Consider the following 16,743-nt stretch of genomic DNA (forward strand, 5'->3'; position numbering starts at 1 on the left):
CCTCGGTTCTCTTTGAAGAATTCCGGTATCGAAAGCTTTTTTTTACCGAAAACGGTACGCAGGGCAACACTGTCGTTTTCATGATTGTCTTGTAAAAATTCAATGCCTGGATTGCCTATAGACCTAGAAAATTGTAGAGGGAAAAAATCTTTGATAAAGACTTTTTAGAATAGAAAAGTCTATTGATGAATATCGGTACAGTATTATTTCTGAATTTAATTTTGAAATTCTGAAATTCATAAACCCCAAGATACGAAAGGCTGCTATCGTGTGGTGGATCGTACCGCCACCATACGAGTTGCTCAAAAATTTACTCCGCACGCAAGCACTAAAACACCGTCCCAACGTTCGTACGAATTCCCCAAAAACATTCCAGTTCCGAGGTGATTTCCGAGATCTGATAGGTGGACCTTTCTCTCTAATCTGCGCACACGACTGTATGATTTGAACGGACAATCGTTTTCGTGTGCTGGCGCAGGAAGCTTGGCTGAATCTGTGTCCCACACCCACACGAGGCCAGCCACCAGCAGCCAGACGAGCCAGACGGTGGAGACCTCCCCTCCATTGCCAAAAAGGCAAAAAGAAGAAGCGGGAAGCGGTCGCGAGGACGACGAAGAGCGAGGGAAGGGGGAAGGACGAAGAAAGAAGTAGTGGTGGTGGTGGTTACGTTCATCGCTGTGATCCGTGATCGCAGATCGCAGTTCGCAGTTACATTCTCGCCTTCTTGTTTTGTTCGCCATGACGTTCGGAATCGTAGTGTGTTGAATGAATTAATTCGAAACAATAATACATATATACATATATGTATATTTAAATTATATATACTGGAAAAATATAAAATATATTATACTTGAAGGAAGAGAGAAGGATTTATAAATATATATCGATTCCGATGTTGGTCGTAGTACAGTGCAAATGTAGTTTTCATGCTCTTGACGATAGAAGAAACTGGAGAGGCTATTCGTGGATACCGAAGAAAGCTTCAAACGTGTTTGAAGCTTTCGAGGTCGGATTCATGGAACTATGAACCTGGACTCGTTGTCTTTTACTTTGTCACAAATCAGTTATTTGATTGAGAATTTGAATAAGAAAAATTTACGTCCTACTTCCGAGGAAATATCTGTGGTAAGTTATGTGCGATTGTAGTGTATTCGAAAAAGAAAAAAAAATGCCACTGTTCGCGGAAAACCACGCACCAGCTGCCTTTAGAAATTAAACTTTCGCTTTCTTCCTTTTCCACATCTTTGCATAAAGTTAGTCGATATGCTGGATACTCATTTTTTCACAGCCTTGTATCAACCAATGTCGATTGGAAATTACGTTGTCCCGTTGTATGCAGCCACCATTCCCCCGCTAGAACCGCGCAAATTCGTCGATTCTGTATGCCTCCTAGCTTTAACCCATTTTCACGAATTTTTGTTCCTATACCATCGTCAACGTTTATTCTGCGTTTAATTTCAGTGTTTTATCATTTTTCATGAACCAAAGGACACAATGAATGGAAATTCTTTGAGACATTTTTTCTTAAAATTGCTAGCTTTGGATAGTCATAAAAATTTGTAAAACTTTTCCAACATTTAAGCATTCAATTTTATCAAGAGACTAAGGACTGAACAAAGATGATTCATTTTAAATCACAAAAGTTAGAAAATTTGAGTGTATTTTTGGCAGTAAAATTAAATAGGCTAAAAAAAAGAAAGAGGATAAGGTGCGCAATATTAATTGTGAGCTCTCCAAGATAATATTTGTGTCCTAGTTAGTGCAGTGGAAGGGTCTGGAGGCGGACAGACACTTGCTGCGCTGTTTGTTCTCGTACATCGACTTTTCTACAGGCGAACCACCTGAGATCAACGCCAAAGATTACTATCAAATTCAACTTTTGAAAAAAGAATACATCAATCTACTCGGGAAGCCATCGCTTATCTCAAATCTTTGTTACGCCATTGACCATTCTCTACATCGTCAGAAGGTAAAAGAGTTTCGTACATAACATTTTTCAACATCAGATTGTAATAATTGCATTGCCGAGTCAACACGTTCAAGCACGATAATGATTTATAGCGATGTGCCAGAACTATGAGACATTGCAAAGAAAACAGTTTTTTGTTCCATAACACAGTTGAGAACCTATATTAACGATCTCATATTATTATAATTATCATATATACGTGTAATATCAGGAAAACATATTGAAAAAATTATTACCTGCAAAATTTTATCCAATTCCGATATTCAAAATTTATTTAAGGGATTAATGTAGATGTTCTATTAAATCTGTAATGGTTTTTATATTTCAGACCTTGAATCCATCACCCAAATTATTTCTTAATTTTCGACGTGTCCTCGGTTTGACTCTGGTGCAAGAAGTTGTCTTGGCTATTGCTCTGTTACATTCAGAAAATTCAGACACAAGATCACTAGCGGCAGAGGATATACAAAAACAATTACCAATATTAATTAAAAATTATACCAACTCGGAGAACAGCAATAAACAGCAGCAAGAGGAGGGATTACACGATTCGTCACCTGAAATATTGCATCTAGTGCTTTACGAGACTCTCCGAGAACCTAATAATTTTGGCCTCACCAACGAGGCGAAAGAAAAATTTCTCAAGAATTTGAGGCGTGATTTTCCCCGTGAACTGGTACCGGTGGTGCTCGCACCACTTTTGTATCCAGGCGACGGGGAATTTCAAAAATCCACAATCGAGCTCAATATGGCGACGATGGTCAGTCCATATTATTAAGAAAACCTCAGTATTAACATTTACTTTGATTTTTCAACGCGTTCATTGACTCTGAAAAGAATTGATATTAGCTTTTATATAATTGAAAGGTAACTTTGGTGAGCTATTTGTTGAAAATTGCAGGACAGTAATTCCTTGGTAGAGCTCATAATGGAGCTGGGCTATGGGTTCACCGGAAGTGTCGAAGAGTGCCGTTCAGCACTGGCCGGACTCGGTGCTTGTGAAATATCGCCTGTATGTGCCGCGCGCGTACTCTCTCATATGGCACGAACGTGCACCGGCCTCGAAGATTCCGGGCGCTTGCAGTCTTTCTGGGCGAATTCTTCCGGGAACGCGGATACGAACAAAGACAAATCATTAGACAGCGGGACAGCCACCACTTGGAACGTTGAAGTTTTTGTACAAACCCTAAAAGAAACGGTGAGTCGATAATTCTACAAATTCTCAGCCTTTTAATTGTGGCTGCGCCTATGGGCAGTTCTGAACGAAATATGGGATACAATAACAATTTGATATGTCATTCGTAATTAACAGCAATCGACCTTATTGTGGAATGAAGTAATCGTCAAACTGGACCACGCGGAATTTATCGTCAAAGATCGACAAGGTTTGAACCTCCTGATAACGGGTTTGAAACTGGGTTTGCAACACCAGGGTTATCCGTTGGACGTATTTCCGGTTGAATTGTTCTATCGTCATTGGGAAAACGTGGAGGGTCAATTTTCTCTGGTCCAGCAGATATTGAAGAATCCTGACATATTTTGTTTCGCGGATCATCCATATCATTCGGTAACGGTGGACGTGTTGAAGTCGGCACCCGAGAGTGACAGCAAAGAGGCACAAACGTGGCGTTCTTTGAACGTCGTTGAACTTCTATTACACATGGCTGAGCGGGGCTTATATGGGGCGGTCCAAGAAATTTTCAAATGGCCCAGTCAACATTGTCCGGACGTCTTGGTTCTCGCGCTTTTACAAATTAATCCGCCGATCACAATTTTACGACAAGAATTATTGAGCACTCTTATGCCGATATTTCTTGGCAATCATCCAAATTCCGCGGTTATTTTACATCATGCTTGGCACGCCAACAACCTCAAAATCAAAACCGTTATTATGCACGCTATGGCCGAATGGTATCTTCGCGGTGATCACGATCAAACTCGATTGTCTCGAATTCTCGACGTTGCCCAAGATCTCAAAGCTCTATCGGCCCTCCTCAACGCTCAGTCATTCCCCTTCGTTATCGATCTCGCCTGTCTTGCTTCCCGACGCGAATATCTCAAGCTCGAGAAATGGCTCACCGACAAAATTCGCGATCACGGTGAAGTGTTCGTCACTGCCTGCGTCAAGTTTCTGCAAAGAAGATGTCCACAGGTCATGGGTACCGGAATCAAAGAAGATCCTACCATACCCAAAGCCAGTCAACTTCCTCAAGAGACTCTTACAACTATTTTGGCTTGCCTTCAAGTTTGTGCCGGGTACGTCTCCTCATTGCCACTACTTTTACATTCCTAATTAAATTTTTTTTTTTTTTTTTTTTTTACAAACTACATTTGCTACGTTGTCGATCAAGTTGACAATATTCACAGGTTTTTTTTTGTTTTTCTTGACACATACTTCCTTCATGGTGCAGAAAATTGAGAATAATTTTTTTAATCCATTCACAGAAGCGTGTCGCCCGAATGCTCCGAAGCGATCATGACGATGGTACAAAACTGCAGTTTAATGCTTAGCAAAGGAGCGATGAGCCGACAACCGCCTCCAGGTGTTTTGAGACACCCAGGATTAGATCCGTTCAATCCATCTAAGCTTGCCGGGCCGGTATACATTTTTTACAAGTCCAAATATTTGAGTTTACATTGTTATAAGAAAATGTAATGTAATTCCTGACCGAACGTATGTTGGCAGCTGTTCTCGGGAAAAGCGGTAGACACTCTTGGAAATCTGAGCACGAGTCTAGCGTCAATGGGGCTGGGTTCGAGTCTGGGTCCGCCAAGCAGTTCGGCATTTAATTTACCTGGGGCATTGGGTCCTCTCGTATCGGCGCCAGGATCGCCCTCTCGTCTGATGGGACCGTCTCCAAGTCCGTTTCCGATGTTACCATTGTCGTCGCAACTACATTCGGGTCCAGTGGGAAGTCAGGGGCCGGCTGTGATACCGGGAGGTGGAGCGATTGGCGGACTCGGGCGCTTGGGCCCGCCGAGCGGTATCGAGAAGACTCGTTTACCCGAAACCTCCAATCTCTTTCCGGATATGGGGCAGAACGTTTCGAAAGAGATCGAGGATGAGGCGAACGGTTATTTCCAACGAATTTACAATCATCCACCACACCCGACGCTCTCAATCGACGAAGTTCTGGATATGCTGAAAAAATTTCAAGAATCCGGCACGAAGCGCGAGCACGAGGTCTTCAATTGTATGCTAAGAAATTTGTTCGAGGAGTACCGATTTTTCCCTCAATATCCGGATAAAGAATTGCACATCACGGCGCAATTGTTCGGTGGTATAATTGAGCGTAGTCTCGTTAACAGTTACATGACTCTTGGTCTTGCCCTGCGATTCGTCTTGGACGCCCTGAGGAAACCCGAGGGCAGTAAGATGTATTATTTTGGTATAGCGGCTCTCGATCGTTTTAAAAGTCGCTTGAAGGAGTATCAAACGTACTGCGAGCACGTTCGAGCTATACAACACTTTAGTGAGTTTCCGCCTCATCTTATAGAATACATAGAGTACGGATTGCAAGCTCAAGAGCCACCTACGAGACCTCAGGGTGCTGTTTTACCCAAGAGCCTTGCCTCGATGCTCGTGCCTCCTACGACACCCTTCAAAACGATTACAACGACAACGATAACGACGAGCACGACACAGTCGAAACCTTCGACGACACCGACGACTTCCCTCTCGGCGAGGCCGTCGATTGCGAATGCTACCAACATCGATACGCTCCTCGTAGCGACTGACAAGGAGGAGAAAATTACGAGCCCGCCGGAAGCTTTACAGGACAAAACGGCTTTTATATTTAACAACTTGAGTCAATTGAATCTTCAACAAAAGTGCGATGAGATACGTGAGATTGTAACCGAAGAATTTTGGCCGTGGATGGCGCAATATCTCGTGATGAAACGCGCCAGCATAGAGCTCAATTTTCACGCGCTGTACTCCAATTTTCTCGATTGTCTCAAAGTACCGGACGTCAACAAAATGGTTACCCGAGAGACATTTCGCAACATCAAAGTTTTGCTCCGTAGTGACAAGGGTATTGCTAATTTCTCGGACCGTTCGTTGCTCAAGAATCTTGGACATTGGTTGGGAATGTTGACACTTGGAAGAAACAAACCTATATTACGCATTGACATCGACCTCAAGAGTCTCCTCGTCGAGGCGTACCACAAGGGACAACAAGAGTTACTTTACGTAGTCCCGTTCGTTGCCAAAGTTCTCGAATCGTGCGCCAAGAGCCGGGTTTTCCGTCCCCCCAATCCGTGGACAATGGCGATAATGAATGTTCTCGCAGAGTTGCATCAAGAGCCAGATCTCAAGCTCAATCTCAAATTCGAGATCGAGGTCTTGTGTAAAAATTTGAGCATCGATGTTGCCGAGCTCAAGCCCGTTGTTTATCTCAAGGATCCGGAAAAATTACGTACCCTTGAATACCAACTGTCGCATCCGAATAAGAAAACCGAGGGCGCAGGCGTTCCTCAGCAGCAACAGCAACAGCAAGCGCAACAACAACAGCAGCAACAAGCCCAACAACAGGCTCGTGAAGCCGTACAACAGCAACAACAACAGCAAGCACAGCAGCAACAACAACAGCAACAGGCACAACAACAACAACAGGCACAACAGCAACAACAGGCACAACAACAGCAACAGGCACAACAACAACAACAACAACAACAGCAGCAGCAACAACAGCAGCAGCAACAGCAGCAGCAGCAACAACAACAACAACAACAACAACAACCCGCCCAAGAGCCGATCGAAGATCTCGTGGGACCGACGACAACGAGTTCCATGGTGTCGAAGACAGCACCACCTGCCGCCAATACAACACCATCGCTGCCGACCGGACCACCGGAGCCACGATTCAATTACATGGACATATCGGTGACCGGGGTCGCAAACATATCGCAACACATAACCATCAACAACAGTCTGCCGCTTTTCCAAACGCATCCTCACTTGAAACAATTTATACGCCCTGCAGTAGAGCGGGCGATTCAAGAATGGATACATCCGGTGGTCGATCGTTCGATAAAAATAGCTCTGACGACCAGCGAACAAATAGTCCGGAAGGACTTTGCTCTTGACCCGGAAGAGGTGAGAATGCGTACAGCGGCGCGTCACATGGTCAGAAATTTGACTGCAGGAATGGCAATGATAACGTGTCGCGATCAAATTCTCGCGTCGATAAGCTCGAATCTTAAGCAAGCGTTCCTCGGAGCCATGATGGGTTCGACCCCACAGCAGAAAGAGCTCGCGGAACAAGCGGCAAACGTAGTTTCCGCGGATAACATGGAGCTCGCTTGCGCCTTCGTGCAAAAGACCGCGATCGAGAAGGCTATACCGGAAATGGATAAGAGACTTTTGAACGAGATAGAGCTTCGAAAGATAGCGCGACAAGAGGGCAGACGTTATTGCGATCCTCTTGCCAAATATCAAGCTGAACGCATGCCCGAACAAATAAGACTCAAAGTCGGCGGTGTGACCCCACTGCAGATGGCCGTTTACGAAGAATTCGCCCGGAACATACCAGGATTTTTGCCGCTTTCTGAACGCGACACCGAGCCGTACTTCATACGTAAACCGATAAGCGAACCCGCGAGCGTTACCACCTTCACCGGCAATCCCGCTGCTGTTGCTGTTCCAAGAGCTCAACACGTTGCCGCAGCTGCTGCTTATGCTGTAGCCGTCAGCAACGACGAGGTTGGTACGATGTTGGAAAAACTTGCTGGCGAAGTCGAAGTTCTTCTCAGTGCTATGGGACCAGCCGCTCCACCCCCTCAGCACGCAGCTCTTCACAGTCTTCTCGAATCTATCATACTGACAAGAAGATCCCGAGACGCTGGAGCCGCGATGACGCTCCTTAAAAAAGCGGTCGAGGGCCTCCTCGAGGGTCCCACTATTTCTAGCGGCGTTGTCGATTCAGAAATAATTGTCCACTATCGTGAACTCTATCTAAGAATCCTCAAATGTCTCCAAGATCCACGCGCTTACGGCATGCAATGGACGAACAAACACGTGACTCGTTGTCTCTCCGAATGCCGGGACGAATTTCGTTACAATTTTGAAGCAGTCGATTGTCTCATTAGATCCCATCTTCTCAGCTTCATACAATTCGATCTGACTCTCGCTCAGGCCATGGATGCTGGGAATGCAATGGCCACTGCCTTTGCTACTCAACTCGTACAACTGTATCTGATCGATGAACGACAAACCACCCACGTCACCGAATCCGATCTTTTTCACACGATCGAGATATTGGCAAGAATGGCCCATCACAGAGCACCACCCGAAGGGTCAGTCTTTTTCGACTTTTTCTTTTTTCTTATTCCGTCGTGTCTTATTCGTCAATCACGATCGTTTATTTTATTCCAATTTATTATTATTATTATTATTCAACTTTTTTAAGCATCTATTTTGAGCATAGTCTTATAATTCGGATGTATTTTCAGAATTTCCCTCTTTAGACTGACCAGTCTCATAGAGTCGCTACGGGCTCATCACGATCCAGCCATGCTCGCCGACAGAGCACCCGCTGGACCAACCGCTCATATCCATTCCGGAATACTTCAAGTTCGAGTAAGAACTTTATATGATTATATTACTGTTACACGGTAAAAATCATTACGAGAAGAAAATGAAAGTAAATTCGGTGTTTTTTTTCCCTGTGATAGGCACGTGACTTCGACGATCCCCCGGGTCTGATGGAGAAGACGGAATATCTTTTGCGCGAGTGGGTAACGATGCACCACAGTCCGACGCACGCGCGTGATCCAACCAAGGCTTTTGGGATGTTCGTGCATCAAATGAACATTCACGGAATATTGAAGACGGACGATTTAATAACGCGCTTCTTCAAACTCAGTACGCAAATGTGCGTGGACCTTTGTTACAGGGCACTGGCCGAGGCGAACGCGGCACCCTCGGTCGTCCGCGCCAAGTGTTTTCATACCCTGGACGCTTTTGTACGGCTAGTCGCGTTGCTGGTTAAACACTCGGGCGACACTTCGAACACGCATACGAAAATAAATCTGTTGAACAAAGTATTGGGGATAGTTGCAGGCGTGCTGCTACAGGATCACGAGATGCGAGGTACGGAGTTTCAACAACTGCCCTATCACAGAATCTTCATAATGTTGTTCTTGGAATTGTGCGCTCCGGAGCCGGTCCTCGAGGCGGTTAATTACCAAGTACTGACGGCTTTCTGTCACACGCTTCACATTCTGCGACCCGCAAAAGCATCAGGATTCTGTTACGCCTGGCTCGAGCTTGTCTCGCATCGGGTATTCATTGGCCGCATGCTCGCGATAACGCCTCAACAAAAATGCTGGGGAATGTACGCTCAGCTGCTCATCGATTTGTTTAAATATCTCGCCCCTTATTTGCGCAATGCTGAGCTTGCCAAACCTGTGACTCTTCTCTACAAAGGCACGCTCCGAGTATTACTCGTCCTTTTGCACGATTTTCCGGAATTTCTTTGCGACTATCATTACGGATTTTGCGACGTTATCCCACCAAATTGTATACAAATGAGGAACTTGATACTGAGCGCCTTCCCCAGAGCGATGAGACTTCCGGATCCTTTCACGCCGAATCTTAAAGTCGACATGCTTCAAGAGATCACTCACGCACCCCGAGTTCTCACTAATTTTGCCTCAATGATACAACCTATCAGCTTCAAGAAAGAGCTCGATCTCTACCTAAAGGCACGAGCACCCGTTACTTTCCTCTCGGAGCTCAGGAGCAATCTCCAAGTCTCTCAAGAAGCTGGAATGCGTTATAATATTCCCTTGATGAATGCTCTCGTCCTGTATGTCGGTACGCAAGCTATTGCCTTCATAAGAAGCAAAGGACACACTCCCAACATGTCAACCATCGCTCATTCCGCTCATATGGACATCTTCCAAAATCTCGCCGTTGATCTCGACACTGAAGGCCGTTACTTGTTCCTCAATGCAATAGCGAATCAGCTTCGCTATCCCAACAGCCACACCCACTATTTCAGCTGCACTCTCCTCTATCTCTTCGCTGAGGCCAATACCGAGGCGATACAGGAACAAATAACTAGAGTTTTACTGGAGCGTCTCATCGTCAATCGCCCTCATCCTTGGGGATTGCTCATCACTTTCATCGAACTTATCAAAAATCCAACATACAAATTCTGGACCCACGAGTTCGTTCACTGCGCTTCTGAAATTGAAAAGTATGTATTCGTTTTTTTCTTCTCTTTTCGTTATTTTTCCTTTGTTTACGTTTGACGTCGTTGTTGGTATTCTTTCTGGAATACATTATTCACAGATTTTGGAATCAATGGTTTTTTTTTAATAATATTTTCTCTCATCTCCGCAGGCTGTTCGAGTCAGTAGCGCGTTCCTGTATGGTTCAGAAGCAAGTGCAACCGACTCCCGAGCCCGAGATACCCGAGTGATAAGACGCTTCGTTTTCATTTTTTTGATATTTTTTTTCATTTTCAGTCCCTTCGAACTTCGAGGCCCAAAAAAAACTTTAGTGTACAGTAAATTTGGTGAATGAAACTAAAGCGCGTGTAAAAAGTTGTTGATCCGCGGATGGGTGTGTATCATATATGCCACATGGACTTTAAATACCTTTTTCCTCGCTCTTTCGTTGTTTTTTTTCTTTTCTAAAAAAAAAGTATAAAATAATCGGATATTATGTAAGTGATATATAAAAAGTGTAAGGATACTAAAAGTGAGTGAACACATAAACACGAAATATGTTCTTTATGTTGATATTTTATTAAAGGAAAGCTCACTCGCGTATGTATAAAAATAAAAATTAAGGATAAGGAAGTGCGAAAAATGCAGTGAATTAATCAAGTTTCGGAGTAATCAGTTATTTTTTTCGAGTATTTTGTGCTCTTCGACCTTCTCGTTTCCATGTGAATCGAGATTTTTATATATTGTACAAGTATACTTGGTGATAAAAAACGTATTTAATACGTATTAGTATCGAACTCTATAGTAGACTCTATAGTAGTAAGAGGAATGAACAAAAGTGCTAATGACCGAACACGAACGTCGACCAATATGTGCTCACAACAAGCGAATGGTGTTCCTTAGATGCGCTTGTGACATCAATAATTAAGAACATTGATAATTTTTTTTCTTTTAGTTCGGTTTTTTCAGTATTTGATGTACGTATCGATAATAATAAAATGGCACAAATTGAAATGGCACGAATTGATGTTCCCGCGTAATTAGCAACACTTTTTTTTTGTTTTTTTTTTCTTTTCTATACTATTTTTATTTGAAACTATACATTGATGTATGTGTACAGATATACGTATATAAAGTTTGTACAAGAACACGAAAAATGATTAATGAAAATCGTGACGATGTAGTAATTGAGTTTACGTGTTTATTTGATCTCTCGTCGCGTGATAAGCATCGCGCTCTTGGTCCGGATATTTCGTTGGCAGGTTCGGACTATGAAGATGACACTTGGCGTGATATTTAATGCCAGCAACATCGATCTCGTAATCTCCAGATAGTACGTATTCGTTCGTTACTTCTCTTTCCTCGTTCTTCTCATTCAAATTTTGGATGAAACCTAAGCATACCTACAACAAAAAAGAAAGAAAGATTGACACTCAATTGTTGGTGGTATAATTCCATTGTTTGATGAAGGACTAATAGAATATGGATGACTGGCCTGCTTCTTGAAAGTAAATCCGTAGCCCGTGGTGGTAGTCATTCCACAATAGCGTCCGTTTCGATAAATTGGTTCGCCACCCCAACACCATAAATCTATATCTGGATCGTGATCGTTCAACAATAACTGTACGTATTTACGCTTGACCCCATCTTCTCTTTGTCTCAATAAAGCCTCGCGTCCGATGAAATCAATGTCTTTCTAAAAATACACAACAATCGTTTCTTTTACATTGATACAAATTGTATGTACGGAAAATACGAAGAGAAAATGGTGCGTTACATGAAATTTAACTCTCCACGAACGTCCGCACTCCAAGGGCGTTGTAAAAGTGTCCAAGTCTTGGCCCCAAAAAGCATAAAATTTTTCAACTCTCAGAGCTCGCGTTGCGTAATAACCAGCGTGCCGTATATTATACTTCGCACCGGCTTCTATCAGTTTTGTGTACACGTGTAGAGCAAACTAAAAAGAAATCAAAATACCGATTACGGATATTAGCATAATCGTTTAATCTTATAATAATTATTAAAATTACATGAAAATCAGATCTGAATTGAAGGAAAAGTTGATACCAAAAGGAATTATACTCAGATTTCTTACCTCGTTTGGTATATAAAGGACGTAGCCCAATTCTCCGGTGTGCGTTAAGTTCATTGTTCGAATTCCATTAGCGAGGCCCACGTCGAGTTCCTTAAAAAATTCTTTATCATAAGATTTTTATACCTTGGTTTATCCCACAATACTTTTCAACGACAGCGACTATTTTTCTGCACAAAATCACATAATTAATAGCAGCAATAAATTGATAAAGTTGTGTTCACTGATTCCACACTCGACCAAACCACCGAAAAATTCTCAGACCAAAATAGTGTTATAAATTATGTTTACGAGGATACAAATTGGTGGAAAATCAATCGATGGATGATTGAGTAAAAAAATAAAAATAAAACTGAACGCGAAAATTTACCTTGAATGTGAAAAATGGGAAATTCTTGGGTGATAAATCAGTGTCGGTGAGTTCAGATAGCAAAGGTCTCGTTGAAGGACCCATTATGCAGATAGCTGTGTAAGCTGAAGTTACGTCCGATAATACAACTGATCCGTTAGTCGGTAAATGTCGATTTATCCAATGCTTGCAACGTGTTTGTTGGATCGTTGGAGCAATCATCATATAACTATATAAAAGATCAAGAGAAATAATTTTTCGATGATAGTATAAAACTAGATGCAAGATTCGAGGAAACGCTAATCACGTTATTGTCTATTTGAAAATACAGTAATAAAAAAAAATCTCACTGATTGAAAGCGATTCTCGCTAAACTGCAATCGTTCTCGTATCCTCCACGGGAATTTTGCATTCCCGTATGTATAATACTTCCCACCGGAACGTCGACGTCATTCGAGCACAAATACTGCAAAAGATCAACAACCTCCGTGCCTTTCGACTGAAAAAAAAAAAAAAAACAAAACTGGTTGACATTTCATCCAAGTGTCGCAATCGTAATCTACGCAACTGTAATCTATCTTTCATTAAAAACGTTCATTAAAAAACATAAAAAAAGAAAAAAAAACTATACTGACCCACAAATCGATTTTTGTGAAAGAAGAATAATCGCTCAGGCCAACAGTTTCTCGACAAGCTGCGTATTCATCAGCAACTGGATCGAACCACGGTGGCTTTCCGAATGTATTTGTATAAGCTATTTTGTAATTTTCCGATCCCTCAACCGAATTGAGATCTGAAAAGATCACGTCAGTTGAAAGTTTTTTATTCTTTATTTTAACTCTTAGAAATGTTAGCATAATGATGTTTGTTCTATATATTCATTTTTGTTATCCACACTAATCAGAAAAAGCGTGAAAAATAGTTTTTCTTGCATTCGGATTTATTTGAATGATCATCGATTCAAAAGCTTATGATCTACGTCACAAGGGAAATTGAGAATGTAAAAGTTGAAACAAACCGAGCGAAGCGGTATATTTTCACAGAATCATATTCTAATCTAGAGGTTTACGCACTACATGTTTATTACGTACCACATTCATCATCTGATTGAAACCACGAAGGTCTTTCGTATCCCATAACTTGTCCAAAAAATGCACCGGCTTCTTTGAGCTTTGGATATATCGGTGACATTCTCAAATTTCTGCCGCTCGTGAATTCAAGATGAGGATATGGAAGGGCGTAGTGTATACTTGGAACTTCACGCGATCTGTCACGCAAAAATTCACGATTATTGTGCAAACCCAGAAACCGCGAAACATCCAATTCGTACATGTCCAAAGACGTCGAACCGTTTACAATGAGTTCGGCGGTCGCTCGACCTACTCCGCCCGCCGCTGACACGCCAACCTAATCGACGAAGAATAAAAATAGAAATAAGGAAATAACAATAAAACTGAGCACTTTCAAGAATCAACGATCAAACTAAAATTTACGGTTTTCATTCCAGCAGCAATATAATAATTTCGTATTTCTGGTGCTTCGCCAACGATCCATTTACAGTCAGGTGAGAAAGCTTCGGGACCATTGCACAGCCGTTCGAGTTTTACATCACCAAGTTTTGGAATTCTGTGAAGCATTTGCTCCAACAATACATGAAAATGGTCCCAGTCGGGCGGCAAATTCCTCTCAGCGATATTTTCTGTAAAAACGACAAAACAAAAAATTATATTCCACGGTAGAGGAAATCTTCTGGTTGATCGTGAGAAGATGGAGATGCGCCCGCAGGAAGTGTTAGGTATTTGTTGGATTTACATTGATGGCTAACCGGGTATCGTTCCGTCATCGAAAGCAGGTTTCGCGATCGGCTCGAATCCACCAGCAATCAAACGCCCTTCGTTTTCGCGAAAATATATGTAACCATCCGGATCGCGTATCACGGGAGTCATCGGATCCAATCCCTCGAATTCTTTCGTGTGTAAATAATAATGTTCTACCGGATGTAGGGGAACCTTTGAATCAAGCAAAATAGTAACGATTATTTTTCTCCAAAATGTATACTGTTTTTTCTTCACTTCTTCGTGTATACTGTATACACTATAGAGAGAGACGAGTCGTTAACTGGGTAACGGACAGTTACGGCGAGACTATAAGTGTGTGACGACAAAGTCTCACAAATTTTTGGGCTAAAACGTGTCGAAACACTTATGAGAAATGTAAGTTTCGAAAAGAGATATAAATATACTAAGTACTAACTTTGACGTACGGTTCGCTTAATTTTCCCACGCTCCTCGCCCAGAATCCAGCGCCGTTTACAAAATGCTCACACTCAATTGAACCTCGGGAAGTTTTTACAGCTGTCACGCGATCTTCGTGCGTTACGATTTTCGTAACTTTGCAATTTTCATATATTCGAACACCTTGAAAGGATATTTAGAAAAAAGAACTCATTAAAAGTTATTTAGATAACAAAGAAACAGCTACAAGGATGTTTCATATAAGAAAGTTACTAGGTCAGCTCTCATTACGTACGAAAAATGAGCGTATGTTTTCAAGAAATATTCCATAAAATAACTCAACAAGCATTGGCTATTTTTTTTTCCTGAATCGTTATAAAAATGATGTTACCTTTACGTTGTGCTTGCTGCATGAAGGCAAGGCAAGTTTTATAGGGATCTGCGACTCCATCTCCTGGAATCCAAATGGCACCAACAAGATCATCTATTCGTAAAAGCGGACATAACTTTTGGGCCTCTTGTGGTGTTACGAGATGACATTCGATTCCCCGAGATCTAGAATACATAGTTTTAGAAATTACGATGTTTTGTTTTGTCAAATCTATATTTTTTGCTTATAAGAACGCGTGAAACTCGGTGACCGGTGAAATTAATATAAAGACCATCCTACACCGATTGAGCTTTCATTCTCCTGAAAGTCGTCATACGATCTCTCGTTCGAGCTAACGAAAGACTTCCGCATTGTTTCCAACCAGTGGACAATCCTTTTTCTTCCAGTTCTTTGTAAAGCGCTATACTATCCTGGGCTAACTTGACTTGGGCTAAACTGGGTTTAAAAGCACCAACGAGTCCTGATGCATGCCACGTCGATCCACCGCCAATTCTGAATTAAAATACCAATTCACAAATAAATTTCATTTTTTGAGTATACTCATATTTATACAGCCTGAAAATATGAGAAATATAATTCATGAAAAAAAATAAACTAAAAATCAAATTTTTAACTTGCCTGCAACTCTCAACGATCACTGTTCGTGGTCCAAGTCCCATAAGAGCAAGGTGATAAGCTACCGCAGCACCCATTACACCCCCTCCGCAGATTACAACTTTGGCTTCATTGGGAAGTTTCACGTGGGAATCTTCTGCCAAACAATTACCATTTTCCGATGCTGAATTTGCACCAAATTTTCGAGACGAGTCCGGAAAGCGCCATTTCACTCTCTCCGAATTAGATAAAGCTCGTAACTTCCAAGTTTGCCACATCTTCATAGAGCTGCTTCAATTCGATTTTGTTGACCAAAGACTCGCCGTTTCAGATACCACCAGATAAAGAAAACTTTTTTATTATTCGCTGATTTACCAAACTTGAGCGAAAGTATGCTTTGGGATCACGCACAATATTTTTTAACATTTTTCTAGGTTATATTCATATGCACCTGTTGCTGCTCCGTCGCGGTAAAAAAACTAGTCATTCATATATATTCATCGTTCTATTTTTTACGAGCACTTTCGTCGTTTATTACATCATTAAGTTTGATTTATATGTGATAAAAAGTATTGATATTTTACAGTACTCTCATAATATAATGTGCAGCAGGTGGCAGGCTATAGATCAGGACAAACAAATATATACGACAAACAATTTCGACCATAAATGAGAAGAGTATATACATCATAAAAAATATATCATTTTACGATTGAAGGAAAAATCCCGGGTAGGAAAATTGATTCATGACAATTAAAAAGTGAGCTTTAGATTGGCGCTTTTTGATGAGCCGCGTGATTATACGTTACCGCTGTAAATGTTTACTCATTTTTGTGTTGAAAGAATTTGTATAAATAAAATACAAGAGCAGATGACCGAATAACATGCAATGGATGTTAGTCAAACGAAGCAGAGTAGAAATCGACAATAAAATGA

General features: G+C 41.8%; 2 protein-coding genes across 3 annotated transcripts; one reads left to right on the forward strand and one right to left on the reverse strand.

Annotated features, from left to right (window-relative positions):
* Positions 1–364: 364 nt before the first annotated feature.
* Not1 (CCR4-NOT transcription complex subunit 1) lies at positions 365–11,161 on the forward strand. Of its 2 annotated transcripts, XM_043433452.1 has the most exons (10): positions 365–1,125; positions 1,757–1,969; positions 2,298–2,729; positions 2,871–3,167; positions 3,282–4,225; positions 4,415–4,568; positions 4,656–8,266; positions 8,423–8,549; positions 8,645–10,173; positions 10,320–11,161. In XM_043433452.1, exons 1-10 carry the CDS (start codon positions 1,024–1,026, stop codon positions 10,396–10,398), a joined length of 7,488 nt encoding a protein of 2,495 aa, XP_043289387.1. In that variant the 5' UTR covers positions 365–1,023; the 3' UTR covers positions 10,399–11,161. The 2 variants fall into 2 exon arrangements, with proteins under 2 accessions (XP_043289387.1, XP_043289388.1); XM_043433453.1 differs by lacking the exons at positions 365–1,125; positions 1,757–1,969 and having other exon boundaries at positions 2,615–2,729; positions 2,876–3,167.
* Positions 11,162–11,334: 173 nt separating this feature from the next.
* LOC122419156 (pyruvate dehydrogenase phosphatase regulatory subunit, mitochondrial) lies at positions 11,335–16,727 on the reverse strand. Its single transcript, XM_043433462.1, has 14 exons — positions 15,832–16,727; positions 15,493–15,705; positions 15,214–15,377; positions 14,842–15,005; positions 14,414–14,597; positions 14,082–14,287; positions 13,680–13,995; positions 13,224–13,381; positions 12,939–13,087; positions 12,610–12,817; positions 12,243–12,332; positions 11,925–12,104; positions 11,643–11,843; positions 11,335–11,550 (listed from the first exon to the last, which is right to left on the reverse strand). Exons 1-14 carry the CDS (start codon positions 16,089–16,091, stop codon positions 11,341–11,343), a joined length of 2,703 nt encoding a protein of 900 aa, XP_043289397.1. The 5' UTR covers positions 16,092–16,727; the 3' UTR covers positions 11,335–11,340.
* Positions 16,728–16,743: the final 16 nt, after the last annotated feature.

This window comes from Venturia canescens, chromosome 1 (assembly GCF_019457755.1).
Source record: "Venturia canescens isolate UGA chromosome 1, ASM1945775v1, whole genome shotgun sequence".
NCBI lineage: Eukaryota > Metazoa > Arthropoda > Insecta > Hymenoptera > Ichneumonidae > Venturia > Venturia canescens.

Bases quoted from the DNA above. Each gene is read 5' to 3' on its own strand.
- LOC122419156 (XM_043433462.1), bottom strand. From the start codon at position 16,091: ATGAAGATGTGGCAAACTTGGAAGTTACGAGCTTTATCTAATTCGGAG. The intron at 15,378-15,492 runs GTAGGATGGTCT...TATGTATTCTAG, and splicing joins AGAATGAAAGCTCAATCGGT to ATCTCGGGGAATCGAATGTC. The intron at 15,006-15,213 runs GTAACATCATTT...TATCCTTTCAAG, and splicing joins GCAGCAAGCACAACGTAAAG to GTGTTCGAATATATGAAAAT.
- Not1 (XM_043433452.1), top strand. From the start codon at position 1,024: ATGAACCTGGACTCGTTGTCTTTTACTTTGTCACAAATCAGTTATTTG. The intron at 3,168-3,281 runs GTGAGTCGATAA...CGTAATTAACAG, and splicing joins TACAAACCCTAAAAGAAACG to CAATCGACCTTATTGTGGAA. The intron at 4,226-4,414 runs GTACGTCTCCTC...ATCCATTCACAG, and splicing joins TGCCTTCAAGTTTGTGCCGG to AAGCGTGTCGCCCGAATGCT.